We start from the raw sequence: 12960 nt of genomic DNA, 5'->3' as shown, positions 1-12960 counted from the left end.
TCTCTTTCCCTAATGACTTTAATGCTGTGTTTAAATTATCTACTCCCCATCTTTCTAAGAATCCCTTTGGCGAGCTTTCGGCCACCTTTAAGCATTTCAGAGACGTCTTCTGCTCTGTTAACTGAGCATAGAATAAGCGTGATACCTATTCCTTTCTCATTCTCAACCTACATTTCAAACATTGCTTCCAGATTTTTCTATCATATCACAAATCCTTCTCTGCCAAAGCTGCGTCCACACTCGCTCAATCAGGAGTTTGCTTAGAAGGGTTTATTCTCGCCTCTGAAATTTTGTCATGACGCAGCCACGGTTGATTCTTGCGGCTCAGTTTGCCTCGTTTCAGTTCTTTACAGTCTGTACCATCTCTGTTAAAAGAAGGTCTCTCAAACGGATGGTTCTCAATCCTTTCCTTGTCAGAGCCTTGCATGTGAACACATCATTATAGCTAAAAAAGTATACAGAACGTGAATACCTTCAGTAACTAACAATATGCTGCTTTAAATCTTTTGCCTTATTGTTGGGGTGGGTGTAGGTTTTCTTCTGGGGTGGAAATGGGTGGTTGGCCTAGGGTGGGGATAGGTATCGTTTGGACCTGGGTGGTTCCAATTTGGATTTTGGTTCCTTGTCTGGGTTTCGATTCCTGAAGTCAGTCCCGGTTCTGTCTGGAGGAGGGGGTCGGAGGGGTCTGCATGGTTTGAGCGGGTGGGCTGGCCAGGGTTGATCTCGGGGTGGACTGGTCTTGACTTCTCGGTGGGTTTTGGTTTTGGCTCTGTGGACTCTGCCTTTTTGTGGGCTTCAGTGTGGGTTTTCTCAAGGGGCTGCTTCTGGTATGGGTATGGGTGGCAGGCATGTTCTTGCTCTGGGTCTTCTTTCGCGGGGGGGCTTTATTTTTGGAGGGCTGATGGGGGCGCATTTACACGGTATGAATTTTGTGCAGGGCATTTGCTTTGGGTGCTCTTTGTTGCGGGGTGCAGGGTGGCTCTGGCCTCCGGGTGTGGTTGCTGCAGGGCGGGCATCGCTGGGCTCAGCGGTTGCATCGGTCTTCTCAGCCTTATACTGAGGTGGGGTTTGCTTGTCTGCTGGGTGGTTCCTGGTGGGTGGTGTGTGCTTGGGGTTGGTGGTCTTCACCGTGCCCCCACCAATGTATGGAAGGATCAGTGGTGTTGCTGTGGCGTTGGCTCGGGGGGAACTGCGGCTTATCTTGGCTCTGTTGTTTTTGCATGACTGACCTGGATGTTGGTGGTTCTGGCCTCTAGGAGTGTGCAGCCTCTTTGCTGTGCATGCTGTGGCCTTTCTGTGGTGCCCTTCAGCTTGCTGGGCTGGCGTCTGTCCCTTGGGCACGGTGGTAGCCGGGGTGGTGCATCGCATGGGCTCCTTTGGGTGGCGTGTTGTGGTTGCACTGGGCTGGCAGGTCTGCTCTTTTTTTTTTTTTTGGAGTCTTGGTTGTTGCTGCACTCGCTTCCGGCTGGCTCCTTTTTTGTTGGGGTCGGTGGCTTCTTCAGGCGGAGGACAGGGTGTCGGGGCTGGGGATCAGGGTTGGTTGAGGGTTTGGTTGGGGGTTTTGGTTGGTTCTCAGGACCTGGTACCTGTCCCTAGCTTTTGGTCCGGTGAATGTGCTTATGCCTGCCTCCATTGTTGGAACTCGGCAAATAGGGTTGCCTTTTGGGGTCAACCGGGGAGGTGGTTCCCTGGGAGAGCATTTTGCCCCCCAGTGCTTCCTTCGCCAACCCCGGACACCTCCATTCGCCCACTCCATCAAACTGCCACTCATGTAGGGCCTAAGGGTGCGGGTGCGTCACTGGAGTGTCGCAGGGGTTTTCCATCTCTGCGGTCTCATGGCAACGACACCCATCCTCATCCTGGACTCCTGGGCTTTGTCAGGCCTCTGCTTTGGGGAGTGATATGTCCCGGGGACTCTGGCTGGATCTGCTCGGGCGTAGACGGCTGCTGGCGGGGCATGTGGGCTCTTTGCCGCAGCTCCCTGGGGCTTCTGCACTGTGGCTGCTGGGTGGTTCCCCTGGGACTCTCCACTGCTCTTCTATGGGGGGGTCCCAGTGATGGTTCTCCTGGGGTTCCTGTGCTCTGGTGGACCCTTGGATGTCTATGGCTCAGATCTCCTCCGTATCTGTCCCAGGTTCAGGGGGGCAGGTCTGTGGCTCCTCACACTCGCTATGGCATTTTAATGGAAAAATCTTGTATACACACTCAGACCCACAGGTTTTTAGATTCAGGTGAAAACAGATACACAAATGTTCTACACTCACCGGCCACTTTATTATGTACACCTGTCCAACTGCTCATTAACGCAAATTTCTAATCAGCCAATCACATGGCAGCAACTCAATGCATTTAGGCATGTAGACATGGTCAAGACGATCTGCTGCAGTTCAAACCGAGCATCAGAATGGGGAAGAAAGGGGATTTAAGTGACTTTGAACATGGAATGGTTGTTAGTACCAGACGGGCTGGTCTGAGCATTTCAGAAACTGCTGATCTACTGGTCTACTTGTTGATGCCAGAGGTCAGAGGAGAATGGCCAGACTGGTTCGAGCTGACAGAAAGGCAACAGCATCTCAAATAACCACTTGTTACAACCAAGGCATGCCGAAGAGCATTTCTGAACGCACAACATGCTGAACCTTGAGCCAGATGGGGTACAGCAGCAGAAGACCACACCGGTTGCCAGTCCTGTCAGCTAAGAACAGGAAACAGAGGCTACAATTCGCACAGGCTCACCAAAATCAGACAATAGAAGATTGGAAAAACGTTGCCTGGTCTGATGAGTCTCGATTTCTGCTGCGACATTTGGGTGGTATGGTCAGAATTTGGCGTCAACATCATGAAAGCATGGATCCATCCTGCCTTGTATCAATGGCTCAGGATGGTGGTGTAATGGTGTGGGGAATATTTTCTTGGCACACTTTGGGCCCCTTAGTACCAACTGAGCATTGTGTCAATGCCACAGCCTACCTGAGTATTGTTGCTGACCATGTCCATCTCTTTATGACCACAGTGTATCCATCCTCTGATGGTTACTTCAAGGAGGATAGCGTCATAAAGCACAAATCATCTCAGACTGGATTTTTGAACATGACAATGAGTTCACTGTACTCAAATGGCCTCCACAGTCACCAGATCTCAATCCAGTAGAGCACCTTTGGGATGTGGTGGAACGGGAGATTTGCATCATGGATGTGCAGCCAACAAATCTGCTGCATCTGTGTGATGCCATCATGTCAATATGGAACAAACTCTCCGAGGATGCTTACAGTACCTTGCTGAATCTATGCCACCAAGGATTAAGGCAGTTCTGAAGGCAAAATGGGATCCAACCCGGTACTAGCAAGGTGTACCTAATAAAGTGGCCGGTGAGTGTATATTGAGCCGCATTTATCACTAAATACATCTTGCATTTCTAAGTACCATGTATTTTTGGGTAAAAAAGCTGTTAAAATGAATGTTTCTGCAGGTGTAGAAGCAAGCAGGGTGTTATCTTGTATTCTCTTCATCCTTTTTTCTCTCCTCCATCCTCTTTTCTCCTTCTCTCCCATTTTCCTTTTTGCCCCACCTCCAAATGACAGTCCATCTCACTGCCTACCAGAAATAATTTCTTGGTTGTTAAAAAATAATTTCAAATAAAAAAATCCGCCAGGGGTATGAATAAATTTGGGCTTCAATGCACCATGGAGGTGGACTAAGCAATTTGCTTTAGCAACCATGACAATAACTCCATACACAGTTGTACTGTGATAATCTGTTTTATGGTTCAATGTCCACTCCAACAAACATCAAGATGTGTCACTTTATTCTGAAGTACCTCAAGCATCATGCTGACTTAAAGCTGGTTTGGTACTTGGATAATTAATGACTGCATGTTATGGGAACCATTTACTGAAAACAATGACTGGGTGATTAAACTAGAGCACATTTACCCTCAACATAATTTTATCCAATCCTATTATGGAGCTACTTAAAAATGTAGCTTTGAAGGCAAGCCTTTCATAATGGGCCTCACTTTAGATTACGTCAACTCAGTTCATATATTCATGTGATATTTTACACTGATGAATTTTATAAAATATTCAAAAACAAAAGGTTTATTAGCCACGCCATCAACTTACAAACTTCATACCAGATATTAAATAGAAGTCAAATCTTTAATCTGAAGAAACCATATAGGGTAAAATAAATTTTAGAATGTCAACAAGTGTACCCCAGAGGACCCATTGCATTGACTGGAGAGAATGTTTCTGTTGAGTCTAAAACATTATGGACTCAACATCACAGTGATGTCTCCATCTTTGGAGACATCACTGTGACTATCTCAGTCTCGTTACTGCTTAGTGCCTCTTTCAATTTCCTCCACACTGACTGATGTATAAAAGGAAAGAAAATATACACTAGTGCCTCATTCTGTCTGCTGGGTTTAAAACATCAGAACCAAGGTAGTTTTGATCAAAGCAAAGTGAAATTTTGTAACATTCAAAACAATTCCTCTCCCTTTGTGCTGTTCTGTTCAGCCTATGCTCAAGAGCCTGATTAGAGTAATTAAACTATTGGTTTGTTGCATTTTTTATTTTTAATTAAGCAGGATCCTTCCTGTGAGAACAGAAGTCAAATGCAGTATTTGAGTCCCTGACAGGGCAACCACCCCACCCCCAAAGTTGGCTTCCAAACAATCATGATAGGTCTAGGTGGAGAGGAGCAAAACCACAGACCTCTAGCATTTACCCCGTCAAACACAGGACACAGTGTACAGACACATTCCCCTGCCTCTGGCTGTTGCTGCCATTATTGGCCTCAGAAGTGAAAGCAGGCTAGATACTATAAAGACTAATTAGGGTGTTTTGCTTTTTTGTTTTAAAATTGCAGCCACATCAGACTGTTTTGTTTAGTAAAGTATTGCACAACACTAAACAAATATGAATTGTGTCTCATAGTTTGGTTTGCATGCACCAACATAAGACATGAAATGTGTACAAAATAAGCATTTATTAATGTTTTACTGTCAAAAATTAGCTTGCTTGGCTCTGGATTTATTAGGCTAATAGGGGAACTTTTGCATTCACTATTATCTGTTGGAGTCATCCATTTTGGTCGCACAGTTTGACATGCACAGCTTCAACAGACATCACAGCTCTGATGTCACTGGGATTATAAATCTGCCGAAAATAAAGATTTCGTGGCCATTTCCAGCTTGTCTCACGGGACGACGCAATGGCGGCACATTTTTGGAGAGACCAAAGCTCGCAGGCGAACCTTTGCTCCACAAGGCCATTACCGGAAGAGCTTGAAAGCTGGAAATCTGTCTGATACAAGAAAGTCAGAAGATTCATATACCAACCAAAGACCACGCCGACACCCGCCGCAGGTGAAAAACCCACAGAGGTTTTATTTCTAGATGTGTTTCCTCCTTGTTGATTCAGTCGACTAAACGGTTCTTCATATTTTCCCCTCCTGGACGGACAAGAAGTTTACCGTTTTCTTTTTTCTTGAGGTGATCATGGACGTGTGATTCCCCCCCTCATTTTTCTTCAGACCTGACCCAACCGGCGGAGAGAAGAAATCAACGTCAAAGTAATTTCGTTCTTTTTATATTAAACCGGATAAGTGCATTTAGAGGTCTGGGCAGGATGAGGCAGAGTTGAGGTGATTTAGAATCACCAGTAGTTAATCTAAGGTATCAACTTGTTGCATGCAATACCGATTGAAGTGTTTTATGCTGAGCTGTGTTTTGATTTGCTGTGGAGTTAGAAGTTGGACATTTAAAAGTTTTTCATTCAAAGCAACTGCGGTCTGGGCCTCGCCTGACCATTTCTTTGTTCCTCAGAGTTTTATGACTCTTTGTTCGAGATTTGGGGCGATCAGCTGCTAGGGGCTAAAGGGGCGTGGCCCCACCATTTTATCAGCTGATCGCTGCAATCGAGACATCGGCACACCAGGAGTACTTCTCTTTCCATTTAGCCCAAATTGCACATTTAGTCCATAAAACTACTGGTTTGATCTTCATAGACACTAAATGCATATATATTTTTCTTTTATTATTATTGTTAGGTAGTCATTTTTATCCCCTTTGTGTAGAATAGTGCTTGTTAGATAGGTGAAGGTTTTTGGACCAGAATAATGGTATATGTAAATCAGGATTATTTGGCTTCAATAAATCTTCATATATATAATTAAGAGAAGCGTTTGGGATTATTTCGTGCAAGAGAGATTTATCTGTCAAAACAAGGTCGAAGATCCCCCAGCTTCGGTGAAATGGTTGAATAAACAGTGACATTTTGTGGTTTGGTTAATAATTTGTAATTATTAAAGAGCTTTGAGCCCATAATCACAACACCAAAGGACATCTCTGATTTCTATTCATAAGTAATGATTTTTGGTTAAGAAATTAATTTTTTTTTCAAATTATGATTTTCAAATATAATTCTTGATAAATATTAATCAATAATCATAATTCTTACATATCTGTCCCTAGTAGGTTAATTGTGGAGTACAAATCAGTGCTCAACACATTTCTATTCTCATATTGCATACATTTCTTCTCATTCAGAATCAAGCATTTTGATGCAGTTTGCAATCAGTTGTCCATTATAACTAAAGTTGCAACCTTGCAGTTCCTTTCAGACCATCTATCCATTTTCATCCATCCATTTTCTTAATAGGAGGATTGGAGGAGTTCTTAAGACGCTTTCCATATGCCCGGAGCTGAGACGAGGGAAAACGGGGCCATCAAGGCAGGAGGCCAGTCGAACGCTCCTACAAGCAGAGGAGGAGGAAGGAGGGCGCAGTTCGTCACAAAACAGTGCGAGGAACTGCCAAGTCACCAGAAACTAGTCGGATATGTCGCATCCATCCATTATCTTGGATCTTATTCCATTTGTCATGATCTGTATCTCATGATCAGATGTGAAAATAGGAATAAAATGAGGGCTTTGCTTTTTGGGCTCAGCTCCTTACTACAAAAGGCAGCACATGCACTGCTGGAAATTAGACCTTTATCTGTCTGTCCATCTTGACACTTGTACTCCTCCACTTGAAAGAGACTGACCCCAGACCTAGAGGAAACAGTTAATCTTTTTCCAGTAAAAAACAGTGGCGTCTATCTCAGATGGTGATTTTCATCCAGCCACTTTGTACTCATCGGCAAAGTGGCTAGGATGACCAGATTGAGAAACATACATTCTCATCATTAAAAAAGTTTTTTATGATGTGGTCTACTCTGAGTTTGACCACTTAGTTATTTACACAATCATCAGTTGAGGTTCCTTCTATAGTAGCTAAAATAATGCACTCATCAGCAGGGCTAAAATGCACAGAAACATTTCCTTTGTTCCCTTTTCCCTGTATAAACACCCTTTTCAGACTTGTTGACTACTGAGACCAACATAACCAGCCAAACTGTCCAGAGGTCAGTTGGTGACAAAGCAAGAGTGTCCATTAGACCCCCCCACTTCATGGAAATCTTTGCCTTTAGAGCTTACGCATAACATCACCCTCTGCCTTCAAAAGCTAATTTTAAACCTATGTTTCCTTGTGGGATCCTTTGATCATGTCGTGGGTCGGGACATCTTGTCACAAGAAACAAGAAAAATATTCACCATTATTCATACTTCTGCCTAAAATTTTCACTCTGTTTTTTTTTTGGGGGGGGGGGGTTTTTTTTGGCCGTGGAGAAATCACAGGCTGATTTAGAGTAATGCTGTGTGCGGAAAACTCAAACCAAAACACATACACCTCTGTGATGGATCTGTAGCTTTTAGAAGATCAAAGGCTTTGGCCCAAAAGCCTGCAATCAAAGTTTATTACCGTAAATGTTATTTTCCTACAGCTCAAAGTGCACTATTTCAGGTGCTGGACTTCAAAGAACTGAACAGTGAAACAGCTTCAACCCTTAAATAAGACTAGATCTGCTTTATAAAACAATATGTCAAGCTCATCAACCAAAAAATAAGTATTTAAATGTGATAATTATGCAATTAAAGGGACTCAGATAGAAGTTATTATAGTTAATTTAGAGCCTCAGTGTAGTTATTCACATGCAGTTGTGATTTTTGTAAAATGGCTCAGTAAGAACTTAAAGGGAAAGGCTGACAGTTCAAGTGACCACAAAGCAGTTGGTGAAGGTTTAAAAGCTCCACTTTAGGAACATTATGTTTTTAAAAAGTATTTCAGATGGTTGGAAGAGTCTCCTTTTCATCATACTATAACATTTGCACTAAACTGACAGTCAGGCAGTTGGTGCTTTTAGTTCATACTATCTGATTGAACACCTACAGGAGATAAATCCAACAACTGCAGAGATAACCCCAAAAACTCTACTTCTCCCCCACTCATGACTGCAAGTTGTCAGTTAGCTGTGTAAGATGGACAAAGGCAGATATAATATTGATTCACATCCTCAAAAAAGACTAATCTAACAGTAAGGTAGCAATTAGCAAAGATTGTGGGTTGGATAACAGAAGAATGACTTGTTCAAGCAAACACTGTTTTGAAACAATTGCTGACAGGCTATGAGACTAAGCATATGTGTCTGAAAAATAAACTGCAGGGTTGATACGAAGGCGCATAATCAAGAGTATAAAATAAAAGTGTCACCTACATTTTTTTATATTTAGTAGGATTAGTATTAAAAATATAACTAACATTTCATTTTGATTATCACATTGTCAGAAACTCATAATGGCCATGCCTTATGGAGATCTGTCAGAGTGGAACAAATGGGAAATGGATTAAATCACAGGTACATCTCAAATAATTACAATATCATAAAAAAGGTCAATCATTTTTGTCTCTTATTTCAGAAAGTGAAACTTATATAGATGAGAATTCTAAGATGTCCACAACATGCAGTTAAAAGCCTTCAGCTGATTCAAAATGCTGCAGCAAGAGTTTTGATGAAAATTAAAAAGAGAGATCATATTTCTCCTATTTTAGCTTCCCTTCAATGGCTCCTTGTTAAATCCAGAATAGAATTGAAATTTCTCCTCCTCACATATAAAGCCCTTAATGATCTAGCTCCATCATACATCAGAGATCTGATTGTTCCATATGTTCCTAACAGGGCACTTCGTTCTCAGACTGCAGGTTTACTGGTGGTTCCTAGAGTCTCTAGAAGTAGAATGGGAGGCAGGTCCTTTAGTTATCAGGCTCCTCCCCTGTGGAACCAGCTCCCAGTTTTAGTCCGTGAGGCAGACACCCTGTCTACTTTTAAGGCCGGGCTTAAAACTTTCCTTTTTGACAAAGCTTATGGTTAGACAGCCTTAGGCTGTCTTCCTTATTTTTACCTCTGCCTTTCTCCCTCCCTGTTGGATGGAGTAAGGGGGAGTCAGGTTTAGCCTTAACCGGCTCAGTTATGGTTGAGGTGCAAACACACCCTCCATTTCTGCTACCTGTATGACCCTTTCTCTTTTCCAATGGTTATAATCAGTCTGACAGAGAGAGGTATCCCAATCCTTGTGGTTTTTAGTATAACAATGACCATCAGTGGGACCATTTGTGGGGTGCCTTGAGACGACATTGTTGTAAATAAGCGCCGTTTAACTAAATAATCTGAACTGAAACTATCTCTGTAGTTATGCTGCTATAGGCTTAGGCTGCTGGAGGACATAATGACCACTTTCACCCTCTTCGCTACATTCTCGCACTACTCTCCAATTTTGCATTATTTGCTGTTATTTCAGCTTTTAACATTTATGTTCTCTGTTTTCTCTTCCTAGAAGCTACACCTGGCCTGGCTCTGTGTCTACCTGTGACACCTTTCTGGAGAGGGGAATCGTCCAAGATTCTGCTGGCAACAACTTAATGCTCACCCTCTACCAATGATCCACATAGCCCTGTCTTTTAGTGTTTAACCCTTTCTCTCTCCTAGACATGGCGATTGACTGAGCTTTTACTGTGACTAACTCTATGTGCTCTCTTTCAGACTCTAACCTTGAAAACTGGCTCAGAGTTTATCTGTTCTTTCTTTCTAGGTGAAACGACTAAAGGAGCTACATCCATTAACATTTACTTTTCCTTCCCATAGAAAGTACTCCTAGATCAGTGCTTCATTCTTCTCTTTGTGTGTCTGCTCTGTTCTCTCTAATCCCCAGTCGGTCGTGGCAGATGGCTGCTCATACTGAGCCTGGTTCTGCTGGAGGTTTCTTCCTGTTAAAAGGGAGTTTTTCCTCTCCACTGTCGCTACATGCATGCTCAGTATGAGGGATTGCTGCAAAGTCAACGCCAGTCACTGTCCACTGTCTCTACATGCTCATCCGGGAGGAGGGAATGCTGCAAGTCACTGACTGGATGGAATCTGCTGGGTTTCCTTAGATAGAAAAACTTTTTATCCAATTTGAATAAATAACTAACTTTGAATGCACTGTTCAATTGTTAGGATTAATTGGAATGTATGTACCTGACTGTTGTGAAGTGCCTTGAGACAATATGTGTTGTGAATTGGTGCTACATAAATAAACTGAATTGAATATAAATTAAGAATTCCATTTAAGTTGAATACTGTGAAAAAGTTAAATATTGGAAAACTCAAAACCCCTGCAAAAGTTTCCTGAGCCTCTATATGACCTCTCAGTCTGGGTCAGCCTCCTGACCCTGCACAATTATGTGCAAGAATATTCATAGAAAGTTGAGTGGTAGAAAATGGTATACCAGCAAAAGGGATAACCACAGCCTTGAGAGCATTGTCAAGCAATCCATTCAGGACTTAGGAGGAGCTTCACAAGGAGTGGATTGAGGTTAAAATCAGGCTGAAGTAACCAAGTATTTAGTGCATAGAAATTAAACTTTTTAGAAGCCTGACATTTCTGTTTAAAATATCCTTCTTTATTGATCTTATGTAACATTGTAATTTTCTGAGGCTGAATTTTGGGTTTCCATTATTTGTAAACCATAATAAATCAAAATTACAAGAAATAAAGGCTTGAAATATTCAATTCAGCCATAAATCTATTTGAGTTTCACTTTCTAAAATGAGAGACAAAAAACACGGAAATGTTTCACGATTTACTAATCTTTTTAGATGTACAACGCTTTTCTGGTCATACCAACCATTCAAAGCACTTTTACACTTGACACATTCACCCAGTTGCACTCACATTTATACACCAAAATAGAGATTCGTAGGCAATTTGGGGGTTAAATGTCTTGCCCAAGGGCATATCAACAGCTGCCAGTAGGAAGCTGGAGTCCAACCCACAACCTTTTGATTACGACTTTGAAGACGACTACAATACTCCCTTAGTCGCTCCAAGCAACGTTTTGAGAGTATTAATTTTTTTCTGTCTTAACTATCCTATCTTCTATACACACACATTGACAGTAAAACTATGCAGAGAAAGAAATTTTATATGGCAGGGATAATCTGATTAAGACAAGAAACAGTAAATGTATGCAATATGATTGTAGATTAAAACATGTCAACAGTTTCAGCTCACACTGTAGAAACGTAGAAATAATCAGCAAAGGTAAGGAGCGTCAGAAATGTGAGAGGCTTCTTGCAATTCTGATAGACAGCAAAAAGGCAGATAGTAGGATAAAAAATAGGGAAAATGCTCAAAAATTCTGGCTTATCATTTGGAGTCTGATACACATCCTCAGATAATTCACACCAAAGTTGAGCACAAAACCAGAATCTAACACTTTGAAAGCAGTGCATCTGAGATATCAAACTAGGCTGTAGAGAATAAGTGGAGAGAGAGCTGCACAGGCAGAGGAGTTTGAAAATTACTAACATCTTCAAAAGCTTCTCACTATGTTGTTAATTATCACTGAAATATAAATAAAAATGTCACTTTTGCCAAAGAAAGAAGGCCCCACTAATACAAACTCATGGGTTTAGTGCCCATTCATATTTTATGTTTATATAAGGTTATAAATATACAAAACTTTAAGTTCAGAGTGTTGGGACCCAGCCATGAGTTACATCAAAAGCCAGTAAGAACTTTTATGGAACTTCCAAAATAACTTCCATTAATCTACTTCCAGCACAGCCAGGAACAGGAACAAGAGGGGTAACTGCGGATTTGCAGTGACGTCATGTTTGAATAAAAACCCCGCGTTCCAACAAACTGATCTCTTCCACGCAGGTCCCCAGCGGAACTGGAAGGAGAGACACAGCGCGCTAATGCCTCCTAGCTGGCAAGCAGACATCACTCTTCAAACTGAATCCAAGAGTGTCATACGATCATATGCACTAAGTTAAGTAGGAATTAATTGCTGTTTGTGTATCCGGTATTCATTCATGAACAGGGGTAATTAGGATACAAGCGTGGCTTGACTTTTCTTTCAGAGGTCTACAGAAGCAACCTGTGTTCCAGCGAGTTCCCAGCAGAGACCCTGTCTCTACAACGCCAAGTGGAGCGGTATTCCCAGTCTGAAGAAAGGACAAAGGTACCGCAACACAACACGCCGCTCTGCGTGCAGTTCAGCCCGGGCTGGCAAAACGAGCCACCTACCCCATAGCTACGGAGGTTAGCTGCAAACTAACTCTTTGTTCACCGTGGATGCTTTCCTTAACTTCATCACCCCGGACAACATCTCCTCAGCACGGTTCACGTAAGAGGTAGTGTTTGGGCAAAGAAGATTAGTTTTGAGTTAAATAATCAAAACAATGTTCATTTAATGATGTTAGTGTTTGTTTGTGTTGGGAAACTCAGCTAAGGATGTGTTCTGTGTTGTGTTATTTTTAAAGTTAAGACAAACTTTAGTTAAAGGGTGGTTTTTAAACACAGATCGGCAATAACACACCGTCCACGCTTATGCATTTCAACCCTTTTATTACTGGTATTTTAAAGGTATGTGTTTGATTCTGGTAACCAGCTAAAAGCTTCTTTTGTTAGCTCAAACCACTAACGGCTAAGAACACGTGCTGACCCACTTTATGAGTCAGCTGAAAATCATTTACCCAGAAATGTTGTTAGTTTCCAATCTAGGAAGTAATATTTCCTTAAATATTACTTT

General features: G+C 42.1%; 1 protein-coding gene across 1 annotated transcript in view; it reads left to right on the top strand.

The window, feature by feature from the left end:
* The window catches only part of LOC124864592 (G protein-activated inward rectifier potassium channel 1-like), a 57111-nt gene extending 44964 nt beyond the window's left edge, over positions 1–12147 (top strand). The window contains exon 4 of the mRNA XM_047359430.1: positions 12087–12147. Coding sequence (XP_047215386.1) covers positions 12087–12125 — 39 coding nt within the window. The 3' untranslated portion in view covers positions 12126–12147. The remainder of the gene's footprint in view (positions 1–12086) is intronic.
* The last annotated feature ends 813 nt before the right edge of the window (positions 12148–12960 follow it).

The sequence above is a fragment of the Girardinichthys multiradiatus genome, chromosome Y (assembly GCF_021462225.1).
Source record: "Girardinichthys multiradiatus isolate DD_20200921_A chromosome Y, DD_fGirMul_XY1, whole genome shotgun sequence".
NCBI classification, from domain to species: Eukaryota; Metazoa; Chordata; class Actinopteri; order Cyprinodontiformes; family Goodeidae; genus Girardinichthys; species Girardinichthys multiradiatus.
Note: the sequence above shows the minus strand (reverse complement) of the source record. Positions and strands in the feature narration are given on the sequence as shown.